This window comes from Panthera tigris, chromosome C1 (genome assembly GCF_018350195.1).
Source record: "Panthera tigris isolate Pti1 chromosome C1, P.tigris_Pti1_mat1.1, whole genome shotgun sequence".
Taxonomy (NCBI): Eukaryota; Metazoa; Chordata; class Mammalia; order Carnivora; family Felidae; genus Panthera; species Panthera tigris.
The window spans coordinates 116,141,320-116,158,123 of record NC_056667.1 but is presented as its reverse complement, the minus strand read 5'-3'; the positions used below and the strand labels follow the sequence as shown (position 1 = coordinate 116,158,123).

At 53.3% G+C, this 16,804-nt stretch overlaps 1 protein-coding gene across 1 annotated transcript in view; it reads right to left on the bottom strand.

The window, feature by feature from the left end:
• Nucleotides 1–16,804, bottom strand: part of TFCP2L1 (transcription factor CP2 like 1) — a 57,305-nt gene continuing 40,501 nt past the window's right edge. The window contains exons 8-15 of the mRNA XM_042994229.1: nucleotides 16,384–16,475; nucleotides 13,949–13,997; nucleotides 13,768–13,861; nucleotides 11,087–11,177; nucleotides 9,971–10,074; nucleotides 7,424–7,566; nucleotides 3,192–3,243; nucleotides 1–2,400 (exon numbers count right to left, since the gene is read on the bottom strand). Coding sequence (XP_042850163.1) covers nucleotides 2,354–2,400; nucleotides 3,192–3,243; nucleotides 7,424–7,566; nucleotides 9,971–10,074; nucleotides 11,087–11,177; nucleotides 13,768–13,861; nucleotides 13,949–13,997; nucleotides 16,384–16,475 — 672 coding nt within the window. The 3' untranslated portion in view covers nucleotides 1–2,353. The remainder of the gene's footprint in view (nucleotides 2,401–3,191; nucleotides 3,244–7,423; nucleotides 7,567–9,970; nucleotides 10,075–11,086; nucleotides 11,178–13,767; nucleotides 13,862–13,948; nucleotides 13,998–16,383; nucleotides 16,476–16,804) is intronic.

The window sequence follows — 16,804 nt, the reverse complement described above, 5'->3', positions numbered from 1 at the left end:
ATGGTCAACATCAGTAGTCACTGGGGAAATGCAAATCAAAACCACGGTGAGATACCACTGGACACCCATTAGAGAATGTTCTAATCAAAAAGCAGCAAGTGTTGGTGAGGATGTTGAAAAACGAGCCCTCCTACGCTGCTGGTGGGAGGCTAAAATGGTGCCACTGCTTTGGAAAACCATCTGGAAGTTTCTCAAAAAGTTAAACATAGAGTTCCGTAGGACCCAGCAACGCCAGGGTATATGCCCTGGCGAAAGATGTATGTAGGGTATACATCCTAGGTATATACCCAAACGAAATGAAAACATTATGTATGCAAAAACCTGTACAAATATGTTCATAGCAGCATCATTCGAAACAGCCGAAAAGTAGAAACTCGCGTATCAATCGGCTAATGAGTGGATAAACAAACTGTGACACATCTATCCAGAGAATGAAATACTACTCAACTATAAAAAGGACTGAAGTATGAATACATGTTCAACACAGATGCCCTAGAAAACATTACGCGAGAGAAAAAAAAAAAAAAAAAGCCAGTAACAAAAGGCCACTCACTGTAATTCCATATCCATGAAATGTCCAGAATAAGTAAATCTACATGGAAAGGAGACTTGTGGTTGCCTAAGACAAGGGGAGCTGGGGGGAAAGTGGGAGGGCGATCACTAAAAGAAACAGGGTTTCTTTTGGGGGTGAGAAAAATGTCCTAAAATTGAATGTGCTGATTCTGTGAATTTACTAAGAACCATAGAGCGGTATGCTCTGAATGGGTACACTGTATTGTATGTGAATTATATCTCAATAAAGCTGTTACCTGCTCCCGCCCCCTCCCCCAAAACAGGAAAGGAATCAGGAGCCTGTTTTACTCTGTAGGAACACCATACCACCTGTGGTCCCAACATAACTCTTAGAGAGCCCCTTTTACCCTGAGAAGTGTCTTGATTTATATAATGAGTTTCTATCATCGCCCTATCACTGTGTGATATCAGGCGGATGGCTCTGCCTCTCTAGGTTTCATTTTCCCCAACTGGAAAGCAAGGTCTACCCAGTTCGGATCATCTTTGACCCCAGCGCTATAATCCCCTAAAGCTCTGCTTTAGAAGTTGTAAAATCCTGCTCCATTGATCACAGGGCTTCTCAATGCTCTGAAAGTTAAACCTAAGTTATCGAAGAGTATAGATCACTGCGTGCCGGGAAACAGACGCAAGACAAAGCCTAATTGCTGAGTTTACTGGTTACTGATAATCAGAGTTCCCCAAGAATTAAGCCATGAAGAAAGGTGATCCAACCACTCCAATGCAGGCAAAATGCCCTAAACACTCCCTCCATGCGTGAAAAAAGATAAACATTTTAAGTTGGGGCCACACAGGAAAGATGAACCCCAGGAAACTTGGCAAGTTTGGCAGTCGTCAGCCAAGGTCTTCTTTAAATGGGACCTGGTTAAGTCCATCCAACAGGGCCTGCTATCATGACCATCAAGGTCATCTGATCATACAGCTGAATACTCATTTCCTAATCTTCCTTACCCATGATTGCTTAGGGCATAAAATTACATAAAAGGGGCTCAAGCAAAATATCATTCTGTTCTCATCCCTTTCATACTCGTGAGAACATACCTGAAAAATAGTTGTTCTATTCCTCTCCTTCTTCCTTCCAAGGGCACAGACCTAGGTCTATGTGGCCAGTCCTACACAAGCATCGTGGTGTCTACATTACCAATGCAGAGACAGGAGCCCATCGCTGGGCACTGCAAAAGCAGGTCCTTAGAAACGGAGTCAAGGTGAAAGCAGCAGAAGGCACAGAATAAGTCCCCTTCCCACCGAGCCATCCAAGAAGCAGAAAGACAGATGCCCACCAGGGTCGCTGAGAAGGGGAACCAACACGAAGACAGAACACTGGCAAGCCACCTACATCCAGTCATCAGTCCTGGTCATGGAGCCGGTTCCCAGAAAAGGTGAAGGTTGGGGGGAGGCACAGCCTTCCCGGGAGGCAGGGGAATGGTCAGAAGGCACCGAGACACTCAGTGAACTGGCCTCCAACTAGGGAGCAAGGGGTTTCAGAGAAGATGGCCCTGCCATTTGCCTCTTTAAGATAGCAGGGCTGGGAAAAGAATGAGGAACATTCAAAAGCTGGAGGCCAAGAGGAAGGGAGAGAGGAGCCGCTGGCTTTCCATACACCAGAGACTGCATCCGCAGGGTTCTGCTGGTTCATGGGCCGTGGTCTTCCTGGACTGGGCCAAGTCCCTCCCAGCCACAGCCCGCCAGGGGAGGCCGCGGCATAGAGTGGAGCGGTTTCTACATCCGAGGGAATCCATGGGGCTGCGGGGTGGGGGCCGTACTTCACACGCTGGACTTTCGCTCAGAGGCCACATTTCAGGATGACGTGGTAGCCATCATTGCTCTCAGCTGCAAAGAGAAACGCTGGACATTTCACAGGAAGAAGGGCAAGACACCATGACCTTGGGGAAGGAGGGAGGGCATGGTACGGGTGTACCGGCAGGAGTCCCGCCACGGATATTGGCTCCAAACAGATGTATAGAGCAAAGGGTGCTAACAAAACCAGGCATTTTAACACATGCTTCTTGGCAATGCGCCTTTCTACTACAGCCCTGGGCCCAAGGACCGAAGGCTCTATGTCCAAGAAGGCTTTGAACAAACTGTGGTTCTTGGGGTGTTATGGCCCCCAGCTCTCTGAAGACAGCTGCTGGCTAGATCCAGAGAACAGGGGGGAAAGGAATGGCCCTGTCGGAGTCCAGAGTCTGTGACCCGGTCATAGGGCATTCATTCTGATATACTCTATACATTCACCTGCCCCGGGCCTAAGGAGGGTCACAGCTAGTCTTTCTGTCTCCTGGCACACGAGTTCCTTCTCAGACACCTTCCCCAAGTGGAACCTTCATGTCCCACCCCAGCCCCAGATCCCTGATCCACCAGGCCTACAGGCTGAGTGAGGGAGTTCATGGAGAACACACCTCCTGGCAAGGATTTCCCCTTCAGAACAGACTATGGGGGCCAATCTCAATAGTTCTCGCATTTCCAGGGCAAGGCTTCACAGGAAGTCTGCGTTCCTTTTCCCCAGGTGATGTCCCCAGATAACGCTGTCTCCAGGGACCCACTGCGCAGGCAGGCCCCACTCACCCTATTACCCAGAGAGGAGGCAGGGGGCGCAGCCAGGAGAAAGGGTGAGGGGGCTTTACCTTTCAAGGTACTGAGGATAAAACAAGACTCATCCTGGAAATTCTGCACCATCTGAAAGGCAAAAGAGAGACCATGTCCCTTCAACAAGGACTTCCTAATATGAAAAGCCTCAGTGACACGGAGCTAAGCCACCACAGCTGGTGGAAATGACGGTCACTGTGTTTGCACGAATGCAGGAGAACGGTTCCACTAACACTTACTAAGGAAACATGAAACAAGATAAATGTACAAAACGATTACCATTTTAAGTAACAAAAACTGAACAGAAAGGACAGAAAGGAGGCTGGCAGGGAAGCAAAATGTGCACATTTAATACAGAACTACATGTTTGTTTGCTTTCGTTTTGCGTTCTCCTAGTTACTTGGTCCTCCAGTCCCTACAGTGGCCACATTACAGAAGCGTGTGTGTGTATAATAGCAACAACGACAAAAAAATTCAAGTGCTTAAAAAAAAAAAAGAATACCTTGGTGATTGGTAGCATATCAGAGTCCCAGGAGGACCAATACAAACACAGCGCCACCCCCTATGTGTACAAAGTGGCAGGAATGGAAGCATTACTCAGCCAAGTCTCTCCAGTTCTCATTCTGATTAACTACCAAGTGACCTTGGGCAAGTCAACCTTTTTCCTGCTGGTCTCCATGCCCTATCTGTAAAATGGGGCCGTTTCCATAACAGAAGAAGAGAACCAGGGTGTAAAACAAGGGAAACTGGCACCCACTGCCGGTGGAGTGTTCAGCCATATGACCGCTGTATGAAATTTGCCCGCAGGATCTAGGACATTCCTCCTACAGGCTGGGGTTCTAGATAAACTCCGGCACGTGGACACACAAAGTGCACCTGAGAATGTTCAGAGCAGCGCTGTCTGTTAACTAGAGGGGGCGCCTGGCTGGCTCCGTGGGAGGAGCATGGGACTCTTGATCTCAGGGTCATGAGGTCGTGCCCCACGTTGGGTGTGGAGATTGCTTAAACAAAAACTTAAAAGAAACTGCTAACTGGAGACCGTGCCTGTGTCAGTCAGCGGAAGCACGAACAAACTGTGGCCTAATCATGCTACGCCATTCAGTGCACCACTGGCCTCCAGCAGCATCTGACCTGTGTGAAATCTCAAAAATATACAGGGAATCGGGGCGCCTGGATGGCTCAGTCGGTTAAGCGTCCGACTCCGGCTCCGGTCATGATCTCGCGGTTCGTGAGTTCAAGCCCCGCGTCGGGCTCTGTGCTGACAGCTCAGAGCCTGGAGCCTGCTTCGGATTCTGTGCCTCCCTCTCTCTCTGCCCCTCCCCTGCTTGCACTCTGTCTCTCTCTTTCTCAAAAATAAATAAAAATTCAAAAAAAAATTTTTTTAAATATACAGGGAAATGAAAGAAAGTCACAGAAAAATATGCTATTATTCCACCTATATCAAGTTTTAAAATAGGCAAAATTAAATATGTTGAGGAGGAACAAAGGAGCGATTAACACAAAATTCAGACCAGCAGGTGGAAGGATGGAGTGGAAAAGGAAATGAGCCCACAAAGGGGCTAACACAATATGGCACTAACCTGAGTGCAGGTATCGGGCACTTAAGCAAACATCTGCCATATTTCACAATATCCATGGAAAGAATATTAAAAATATACTTAAACATACCCCCCACACACATAGACTAGCCAACACGATGGCAAAACCCCTTTCCAAATTAAAAAATTCAAGTTACATTTTATTGCCCCCCAAATCCTGCAAATCCATCCAGCTGTCGACCCCTGCCCCTCCCTGCAGGGCCTAATGATGCATGAAGTACATTTATTCTATACTACTGGCCTGTGCCCTCTAGGACTCTTGGCGGCCCAGCCACTTGGGCATGCAAAGCCCTAAGCAGAGCCCACTTGGGCTTAATCAGTAACTCCCTTGTTTAATTAAGTGCCCTTGCACCTCAGGGGCTGGCTCCGCGGCTGGCCAGGCTGCCTCCAGCACTCTGGCAATTAAGAACCAAAGGTTTCCAATTGATTCAGGGTTAAGAGGCAAGGAGACTTCAGGGGAATAAGAATCGCCTACTTAGCTGAGGTAGCTTTTGAGTTCTGTTCTCTGCTTCACTTGCTTAACTGCTCACTCTGGAGGGCACAGGGCAAGCTGGGGAAGGAACTTCCTGCAGGGACCCGTGAAATTGCAAGGGTTCCGCACATTCTTGGCTTTTGTCTTCACCAAAGAAAGTCATTGTGAAATGCAAAGTGACACATTTTCCGTGCCACTACAGCAGTCCATCGCTCAGGGTGTCTCAACCTTCCTGGCTACTCTGAAGTTAGTGCTCAAGTCGGGAACTCTGGGCTTCATCTTATCTGTGAAATGGGGGCGCAAAAATAGCTGCACTGGATTTGAACGTAATGACATGGACGGAGTTCTGAACCGGTGACAAAGACAGCAAGTTGCAGAAAATGACCTTTTGGGATGTGCGTGTGTGTGTGTGTGTGTGTGTGTGTGTTAAAGATTTTATTTTTAAGAAATCTCCACACCCAACATGGGACTTGAACTCACAACCCCGAGATCAAGAGCTGCGTGCTCCACTGAGCCAGCCAGGTGCCCATCTTTGTCATGTGTTTTTAAAACCCACACCTACACAACCTACACAACGCTCGGGCACATGACGGACGCTCGCACAAAGCGTCGTCTGGCAGAATCCCTTCAAAGCTAACATAAACTCTTCTAGGAAAAGAGTGGGGAAGATAAGGACCCTTCACATTTGCCTTCAGCTGGTTTACACTTTTTAAATTTTTTTTAATGTTTGTTTATATTTGAGGTGGGGGGAGAGTGGGGGAGCGACAGAGAGAGAGGGAGACACAGAATCCGAAGCAGGCTCCAGGCTCTGAGCCATCAGCATAGAGCCTGATGCCGGGCTCGAACCCACAAACCGTGAGATCATGACCTAAGCCAAAGTCAGACGCTTAACCGACTGAGCCACCCAGGCGCCCCGATTTACACTTCCTGACTTATACTAATTATGAATTCCTTTTGAGTTCAAAAGGAAGGCAATCACTGCCCCCTTGCCAACCTCCAGGACCAAACTGCCATGAAATGGGGGGCTCTCACCACCCCTATCTGGGGTCTCCTGGTGCCTGATGCTATTTTCTCATTTTATCCTTACTCCAACCTCCTTGGTGGGTATACTTATCCCCATTTTACAGATGTGTAAACTGAGGCTCACAGAGGTTACGTAAATTTGACCCAGGTCACTCCACTCCTGGGAGCAAGGTCCAGGTGGGGACACGCATCCAATCCCAAAGCCCACATCTGCTCTGCACTCCCAGCCACCATTCGGGTGCCATGTCACCTGCAGTCCTCTCCAGATGCTTTCAGAGTTCTCACAGGGGGCTCAGGGGGCTGCCCCTGCCCCCATTAGCCCAACTGTGTTTATAAAGGCCTCATTTCAGGGGAGGTGGCACAGCCTGCTGTCTACGAGCTGGGCTCTACAGCCAGACACCAGGGTTCCCATCCCCTTACCAGCTGTGAGACCTGGGGCAATTACTCAGCCTCTCTGTGCCTCCAGTTTCCCATTTATGAAATGGGATCATTTTACCCACTTCACAGGAAGCTGTTGGGATTAAACAAATCACTACTCGGGCACTTAGAACAGTAAGCAGCGGATAAATACCGACACTCCTTACTGTTATTATCAAGAGGAGGGACCGGGATAGAACAGGCCTGAAAGCTCTGTTCTGCCGTGTGCAGGAATGCCTAAACATCCCGGCAAACCAGTTTAATTAATAACCCCCTCCTTAGCCGTGAGTGCGATCAGATCACCGTGTGCCCTCTGCCAGCGGCCGCTTGGGCCGTGTACAGGTCTGTGGGGCCAAGGACAGACCCGGGAAGGCTGCGGCGCCTCCACCATTCAGCACAGGAGGGCTCTGTTCTCTCACACAACCTGCATCCTCTCCATCACCCAGCCCCCTGGGACCCGCCGCCCACCCTCCTCCCAACTTCTTCCAGCCCCGACCGTAAGAACCCTGAGGGCAGGGGTGCAGTATGTGCCGTGGCTCCTGCATGGCGCCTGGCTGAGGATGGGGCCTGGAGTGGATACTAGAGAACTATTTAGAGCCACAGAACTCTCTCCCCCTGCGCTCCGGGTGCAGTCAAGGGCATGTGGCACGCGGATGAGACTTAGCGGCCATCTCTGGATGGAAGTCATCCCCAAGCCCCAGGGGGTGCCTCCCCGCAGCCCCAAGACCCGGGCCGCAAGTCGGGGCTGGGCAGCGCTCACCTCGTTGCTGACCACCACGTGGATGCCGGTGGGGCCCTGCCGATAGACTCGGTGGATGTGCTGGGGGGAGATGCTGTACAGGTTGGCAATCTTCTCAACCAGCTCCAAGGTGGTCAGCTCCTCCAGGAAGATGGCGTGGTACACTGCAGGGTGAGGGACAGGGCCTTCTGTAGAACACACGCCTGCTCTCTAAGGAGCCCACCCCTGTGCCCACCCCCCATCAGTCACTGGGTTGTAAGGATGCCCATGCCCAGACTGATTCGCCAGGACCTGGCTGGAACAGGCACAAAGCCCCTGCATGGCCCAGTGACACGGGAACCGCAGCGAGGCTATGGGTCCTCATTCCCGTACCCGTCTCTCCTGGGGGGATCTTCCACAGAATGTAGAATTCCTGCGTCCGCCCCACACCCAGTGACACCCATTTAGGGTTGGGAGCTAGAGCGAGAACAGCTGGCACAACGCTGTATTTTAACAAGCTTCCAGTGATTCTGACATGCGGCCAGACGTGCACCCTCGCAGGAGAGAGGACAAATCCTGTGTCCCCTTTCCTTCCTTTCCGTTGCACAGAGGGGCCATTGGATGGCTTTGGGGGAGCAAAGAGCAGGATTTAAGGATAACTGCCACTTGACAGCAGGCGAGTCTCGTCCTTGCCCTTCCCCGCAGCACAAATACTACTCGGCTCCAGCACCGCGACCACAAAGGGAAGGGGGGCGCTGGGAGTGTCACCAGCCCGCTGGAAGACAGCAGTGACCCCGAGGCTGGAAACGCTTCCTTATTCGAAACCCAAACCAGCCAGGCGGGAGCCAACTCTGGGCTCCCGGCGGTGGACATACACGCTCAGGGGTGGGGGGAGGGGTGCACAACCAGATTGAATTAGAGATTCCCAAACTCTTACCTCAACCGACGAACAGAGACGCCATTCTTTCAAAAGCGTGTGTGCGTGCACGTGCAAACGCACACACATCGGCTCCCCCTGAAGGGGTGCCAGCCGGGCAACAGATTCGCCATCCCAGGATGTCAGACAGGCTGACCGGCCGTCCAACTCTGCAGAGGTGGCCGCTGTGTGCTGCCCCTTCCCGTGCAGACACCAGCTCCAAATGCCAGCCTCTCTCATGGGAGTCCTTTTTATAACACTTCTAACCTACCTGTGTTTAGGTTAGCCTGCTCCACTTTTTCTGAGTTCACTCTGCCAACAAATCAGGCTGGCCACAAACACCCAGACGGCTCGCAGGCCAGCACCCTGTGCTGTAACCTTTTGTCACTGGCCTTGCCTGCCCCCAGCTGAGTGTGGTGCCCACCAGGAGTGCTTGGAGCGGCTGACAGGGTCAGTGGGACACTCCCCTGAACGCCTCCCAAGCCACCTCTCATCCGGGGTCTGGTAGGGGCAACCTGGGGAAGCACGAGGCTCTAGAGTAGGCAATCCCAGGTTCAAATCCCAACTCGGCCACACGAGAAGCAAGGCCGCGAACGATCTCTACACATCCCAGAGCCTCGGGGCACGTGCAGGATTTCCACGAGCTGAAATCCGTCCTTCACAGGCTGACAGTTGCAAAGCAGGGGGAGGACCCAGACATCCTCCAGAAGCGTACAGGCGCCAGACCCAGGGCTCAGAAGCCAGTTCCTGGGGTCCAACTGTTTGGGTTCTGGCTCTGCCTTGTACGACGCTGTCGTTTTGGGGCAGTTATCCACTCTGTGCCTCAGGGTCCCCCACAGTGAGACAACGTTCCCAACAGTTCCTACTAGAAGCAAATAAGTGAGCACATGGAGCCCTTTGGACAGGGCCAGAGTGATCTGGAGGGACCCGCAGAGGCACACGGGGTGCTCCCTCGCTCCCTGCAGACACACACAGAGCACAGACTCTACTGACACTGGCAAGCGCCCAGAAGCAAAGCGCTTCCCCTTCCCTGCATCGTCTCGCCGAAACCGCACGCCTTGGGGGTTGGGTTGCTGTCTCTATTTCACACATGTGGAAGCTGCGGCACAGGCCCTGGTGCCCTGCCCGAGGCCACACGGCCAACAGGCCACACGGCCGGCACTGGGCCTGACCTCAGCCGTGTCCTCACCAAACTGCCTCCAGACTAGACTGCCGACCGGAAAGAGCCACGTGCCCCTGAGGTGCTCCTCAGCCCTCGTGCGGCCACCAAACCACACAGGAAAGACTTATCCAGCTGGGGGAAACCACAGGAGGCCACACTGCGGGAATATGGCCACTGAGTGTCACCTGTCACCAGCCTGGGAGCCAGAAGGCCCCACTCCCAATACCGCAAGTGGCTAAGTGGCTCTGGGGGAACACACCCCCTCCCTGGGCCTGTTCCCCAGGTAGGAAGGAAGTAAGCTGGACCACACGTTCTGTGGGATGACCTCCACCTTAAAACATTTCGATCCCAGGAGGAAGTTTAACAAAAACTCGTCTTGCACGAAGCCGGAGTGAGATGGGTTCAGTGGCAACGTTCTCTGCAAGAGGACTCAGGCTGCTGCTACATCTTCCTGTTACTCTGCCAACCCCTATAATCGGTCCTGGGTTGGGGAGGGGTGCCCACAACTCACCACACAGACTGCTGTCCCCACCACCATCCCGCTTCTGCTGCAGGGGCGCTCGGTTCTGCTCCAGCTCCTGACAGACGTAAATGGTCATCTTCGGCCTCACGTTCCTGGCAGGAGCAGAGGAAATAAATAGCAGGGATGGGGGAGGGGGGAGGAGGGAGGGGGGAGAGGGGATGGGAGAGGGGGAGGAGGACCAGGCTCTGTTGTTCCGGAACGGTCCAGCATGCAGGGGCCCATACTTGTGCTGGGCCTCTACGGCTACACGCAGGCTCGCCTGCAGGCAGGAGGTCCCACAACAGGCCATGAGGGCACTCTGCCCAGAACACGAGGCTCAAGACACAAGGCGTTTTTCAGGGTGGTAACAAGCACAAACACCTTCTCCGGCTTTCCAGAACTCAACATGCCCACTGCCTTCCATCCTCACACACCCAGCGAACTGGAACCTCATTTTACAGAGGAGGAAACTGAGACTCACAGGGATGAAGGCTTTAACCCCGTTGTAAAACCCGTAAGAGGCAGATCAGATCTGAGATTCACACCGCGGCTCTCTCCCTCCCTCTAAAACTGGGCTGTTCACGTGTGAAAGTTAAATGAAATTTAAAAGTCACATGCTCAGTCGCATTAGCCTGAAACCAGGCACTCCACGGCCACACGAGGCCGGGGCTGCCATACTGAGTGGCGAGGCCCAGAACACTTCCGCCGCAGCACGTGGCTCCCTCAGGCCCAGCCCCGCCCTCCAGTCTGCCCAGAGAACCGGGCGCTGTGGCATGAGGCTGAGTAGCCAATCCAGGCCTCCCTCTGGGAGGAGGCAGCTGGAAACCCAGGACCATGCAAGCCTCTGGGCACCCAGGGAGAGGCTGAGGGGCTGACATCCAGAGCCAAGGCTCGTGCCAAAAGAGAGAGAGAGAGCGAGCGAGAGAGAGAGAAAGGGGAGGGGCCTCCGGGCAAGATGAGCAGCGGACGGCCGGCCCAGCCCCGCCCCACCCCCCCATGACCCTGATCCCCCCTCAAAGGGCCTCCTTCTGCACCTGCCCCCTGAGGAGCCCTGTCCCTACCAGCCAGCCCACCGGGATGGGGCCTCCTGCCACCCCCTGTATCCAGCTGGACACTGACACCCACCGGCCTTTGATGGCATTAAAGAGCCGGATCCCATCGGCAGGGCCACAGATCTGGACCAAATCGTCTCGAGACATCTTAAGCAAGTCAGCACCTAGGTAGGTAAATGAGGCCGCTCATTAGTGGGACACACAGAAAAGGTCCCCTCCCTGGGCACCTGCAGATGCTGCACCGTGGGCGGGGGGACAGGGAAGAGTCTGCCTCATCCTCAGGGAGCATCAGACATTCCAGGGAGAAAGAAACAGCAAAAAGATAAACATCAGAAAACCACCGCACAAGAGAGGAGTAGTGTTCTCAAAACTCGGCAGAACAATCGGGCATCTATGAGAGCTGAGAGGTCCTCACAGCCTGTGCCTGCCTGCCGCTCCCTCCACACCGTTCACCGGCACGTAACATATGGGCACGGCACCCAGCACGGGACGCCGGTCGCACATGCACTTGCCTGAATACAAAAGTACATGGCTCGCCAGAGGCGGCCGCTCTGAAGGCACCCGGGCTCCCGGCACACAGATTAAGAGGCAGAATGCTCCCACCCCCCACAGGCCCCTCGTGCCAGCCAGCACCCCTCCCTGCCAATGGGGAACTGCTGTCCTGATTTCTCACAGGCAGGAGTTTTGCGTGCATCTTCGAAACTTACATAAGTGGAACTGAATCGGCTGTGTTTTCCTATGTCTGCTCCTCCCTCCAAGCTCTATTTAAGGGCTCGTTCATGCTGTTTGTGGTTATACATCATTCATGCACTTTCTTAGACATTATTGGTTGGGTGCATACACCACACTCACGTGTCCCTTCTGCCAATAGGCACTGGGCGTGCTCCCAGTTGGGAGCGATTATGAATAAGGTCTATGAACATCCTCGTCTGCAGATACAGTCTCTTCCTCAAAGCTCAAGGAGTCCTCTACAGGCTTGTGCCCATGTGGACTCTCCGAGGAACAAGTATGCTACAAGCCTTCTGCTGAAAACCGGCCAACAGCCACATGGCCAGGAGTGACAATATCCATATTCCCCTTTTCCTGCCACAGTTAAGATACAGTTTCAGGTGTATTTCTGTAGGCACAATGGCTCCCTGACATGGAGTAAAAGCCAAACTCCCTCCACTCTTCTACCAGGCCCCTCAGTACCTCTCTGACCTCACCTCCTTCCCCGGTTCCCTTGGCCCCAGTCACCTGGGTGCTCTGCTCTGTGGTCACACCAGTCAGGCATCCACCTTGTGGCCTCTGCACTTTCGCCCCACTTGGAAATTTCACTGTCCCCCTCCCCACTTGGCTCACTTCCCTCCCTTGGCCCAGCCTCTGCTCAAGGGCACTTCTCAGGAAGACCTGTGCAGAGCACCCCACCTTAAGACGGCAGCCCTCTTCACTCCTCCCCGGCCGGGGACACGTCCCTCCTCACAGCCTGCCCATCACAGAAGGGTCACACTGCGCTGAAACGCCTGGTTCACACAGCTGCACTGACTCGAAGCTGCAAGGACCCCTGAGGATAACGTCCCTGTCCCACCGTCCTCATACCTGCCCCCCAGCACAGAGGAAGGACTTAACAGAAGCTGGGCTGAAAGATGACCACGTGCGGTGCTCCTTCCACTGCCACAGATGCCCTTGGGGGTCGCTCCTCTAGTTCTGGCCAAAACTCTCCTCCCCGTCACTCTGGACTGACTCAGCTTGGTGGCAATGTTCACTGCTCAGTCTACCCTTATACCCCACAGCTCTGGCTCTGGGTCTCTAACAGCCCTGTCAGCAAGGGCTTCAATAACCATTTAGAGAAGGAAGGACCAGATTCCCCTTCTCACCTGTGGCTTCACCACCATCTCACAGGTCGTGGCTCTGGAGACCGTGTGACCGACAGGCAGCATTACCAGGAAGGCTTGCTGAGTATGCAGCGGCCTCGTTTGCCTGGCCAAGGGGGCCCTTCCCAGGTAGACTAGAGCCTGCCCCATGGGACTCACATGGTCCGCTCTAACAGCCACCCTCGACTGGAAACTTCTAGGGGCAGGATGTCCTAATTTAGCACTTGGCCCAGGGTCACCAAATGTGAGTGAGTGACCAATGCTATGCTGGACAAAACCACAGCCCTGCAGGCACAGCGGGAGAGTCCTGGAAGGTAACTAGCTTTGTTAAGTGTTTCTAAGACCTAAGACGTGGGTCTTAAAAAACAACACAGGGGCACCTAGATGGCTCGGTTAAGCATCTGACTTCGGCTCAGGTCACGATCTCATGGTTCATGGGTTCGAGCCCCACGTCGGGCTCTGTGCTGACAGCTCAGAGCCTGGAGCCTGCTTCAGATTCTGTGCCTCCTTCTCTCTCTCTGCCCCTACCCTGCTCGCACTCTGTCTCTCCCTCTCTCAAAAATAAACAAACGTTTAAAAAAATTTTTTTTTAATAAATAAATTAATTTAAAAAAATAAAAAATAAATAGCGGCGCCTGGGTGGCTCAATCGGTTGAGCATCCGACTTCGGCGCAGGTCATGATCTCGCAGTTCATGAGTTCGAGCCCCACGTTGGGCTCTGCGCTGACAGCTCGGAGCCTGGAGCCTGCTTCGGATTCTGTGTCTCCTTCTCTCTGCCCCTTTCCTGCTCATGCTCTCTCTTTCAAAAATGAATAAACATTAAGGGCCAAAAAAAAAAAAAAAATTAAAAATAAATAAATGAATGAATGAATGAATGAATGAAACACAGAGATGCTCTCACCCGAGAAGCTGGCAAAGAGCCGGCAAAACTGTGAGAATCTGTTTCGGTGCAGCCACTGCTGGGCATCCTGGATCGAGGCCGATGGAAGCAGGTGCTGCAGGCAGAGAGAAGGGGCCTTGAAATGACCAGGCAGGGTGTACCCAGGGACACGCGGCCAGAGAGCCTGGCTGCAGATACTTACGTCATTGCCCAAGGGCAGGGTCTCCACTGGGTGGGTCGGAGAGCTGTTCCTACAAAGGAAGAGAACAGGTCATAAGGCATGAGGATGCCTTCTGGGACACAGGAAGGTCCCCGGGCCAGGGTTCTCACCTCCCCTCAGGTATGGTGTTGGCTGCAAATGCAGCAGGGCGTCCAGAATTTCCCAGGTCAGAGAGTGTAGGCAGTAACCACCTGCACAGCCCCTCAAAATCCCTGACCAACCGTTCAGGGTAGACACGATGTTCTGGCTGGCAACACAGCCGGGCCAGCGATAACCCCTCCACCCCAAGCTCAGGGTCTGTTTGCATCCGATTCTCTCCCACACCATTTCCACCCCAGCCTCAGCCACAGGGAAGGGCACCTGCCCTAAAAGCCCCAGACACGACTCTGCACAGTGACTTGGTGCCTGGACAGCGGCAGCTAAACACTTCTCTCTGCAGAGACAGGAGAGGGCTGGGGGCTTCCCAGGGAGGCGTCCTACAGTGAACGACAGCCACCCCGGGACGTCCGTCCACGAGAAAAACAGTCTCATCATTGGAGGCACACCGACCTCCCTTCAAGGGCTTGCTACACAGAAGGCACAGACCTAAATATCTGGATTTTTTTTTTAATTTTTTTTCAATGTTTATTTATTTTTGAGACAGAGGAAGATAGAGCATGAACAGGGGAGGGCCAGAGACAGAGGGAGACACAGAATCTGAAACAGGCTCCAGGCTCTGAGCTGTCAGCACAGAGCCCAACGAGGGGCTCTAACTCACAGACCACAAGATTATGACCTGAGCCAAAGCCGGACACTTAACTGACTGAGCCACCCAGGCACCCCTAAATATCTGGATTTTTAAGTTGAGAGAAAGATACACTTTATTTTTTTTAAGTTTATTTATTTTGAGAGAGAGCACAAGCAGGGGAGGAGCAGAGAGAGAAAGGGAGAGAAAGGGAGAGAAAGGGAGAGAAAGGGAGAGAAAGGGAGGGAGGGAGGGAGGGAGGGAGGGAGAGATAGAGAGAGAGAGAGAGAGAGAGAGAGAGAGAGAGAGAGAACCCCAAGCAGGCTCCACACCATCAGCGTGGAGCCCGACACAGGACTCGATCTCACAAACCATGAGATCACGACCTGAGTCAAAACCAAGAGTCTGACCCTTAAGTGACTGAGCCACCCAGGCACCCCAAAAGAGAAATACATTTTAAAATAACCCTCCCAGGGGTGCCTGGGTGGCTCAGTTGGTTAAGCATCCATCTTAGACTCAGGTTATGATCTTGTGGTTCGCAAGTTCAAGCCCCGCGTCGGGCTCTGTACTAACAGCTTAGACCCTAGAGCCTGCTTCGAATTCTGTGTCTCCCTCTCTCTCTGCCCCTCCCCCATTTGCAGGCACGCGCTCGCTCTCTCTCTCTCTCTCTCAAAAATAAGCATTAAAAAAATTTTTAATCATAAAATGATAAGTTTCAATTTGTGTGTACCTTATCACAGTAACAATGAAGAAAAGGCCCTTGTAGGGATGACCCTCAGACCAGTCATCGGTAAAAACAGCTACACTTTGTCACGTGTCTTTGAGGCCCGGGGCACCTTACACACGTTCCCCTGACCCTGCATGGAATCCTGACTCCCTTGGTAGTGGGGAGAGCAAGGCTGAGGGAGGTTAAGGAACTGACCCCCCAAAAGGTGGGATTTAACACTCGGTCCGCCTGGTTCTGAACATGACATCTTTCCTATGCCCCCCCAACCCCCCTCACCTTGTGAAATCAAGTTCATAGACACTCTTGTGTGACAAGCACAAGCTTTGAGACATCCCAGGTTCCACGCCCACATCTCCCCCTGCCCCCAGGAACAGGATCAAGATGTGCACAGCCATCACAGGGCGCCGTGGGCCCTTCCTGTGCCACAAACCCCGGGAAAGGCCGGACCAACGCCCACCGGCCCCTGCACTACCGTCACCTTAGAGTCAGTGTGGCCTGTGCATTTGCAGAGCTGAGTGACCAGTAACGAGGCCACTTCTGGGCTACAAGCCCTGAAACCCGGGGCCAGGATCACCCTGGGCTGACCCTGCTACCCAAATAACGTGCACAAGGATCACAGAGAGAACCAAGAAGGCCCCTCGCGGCCACTGCAACCACGCAAACAGCTGCCTCCCAAGGCCCCATCTGTCTAGGGGGCCATTCTGCCCTGGAGGGCCCCTGCAGACCAACCTGCTTTTACCGGGGGAAGGCGTGGGCAGGCGGGTTGTGGGCTGTTGCCCCACAGATGGGTGTTTACAGACACATGTCCACGCACAGAAAGCTGTGCAAATATTACAAACACCTCCCCGAAACCCAAATCAATGCCAAGGTACTAAAGGAGGGAAAACGCAGAGAAGAAGATCCCGAAAGGAGCCTATACCCACGATCACTCCATGGACTCTTAGAGGGAGAAAACAGCAGACGTACCCTTCGCCGAGGCCAAAGCTGTTTGGAGAGCCATTGTAGCTGGGAGACGGGGCGCTGTTCACCTGATAGGCCATGTCGGGCCACGGGGAGCACTGCAGAAAGAGCACAGGGCAGCGGTGACTCGAGGGCCATCGTACTCAGGAGGAACTCGGGCAGCAGCAGCCATCGAGGCCGGTGCATGCAACCACCGAGCCCTCAACACCTGGCCCACATTCTCCCGGGGCCCACGTGAGCCAGCAAAGCATGGGTTACTTGGGCCACACAGAAGAAACCAAGTATGACAGAGAAGACACCTGCCATTCAGTCATACCTAGAACAAGCAAGGTGTGGTATGTGTCTCTCTGAGCTTCCCAGCAGCCACACCAGCGAGGGCAAGAAACATCATCCATCACCTGGGTCCACAAGGAGAGAGCCAGCTGCC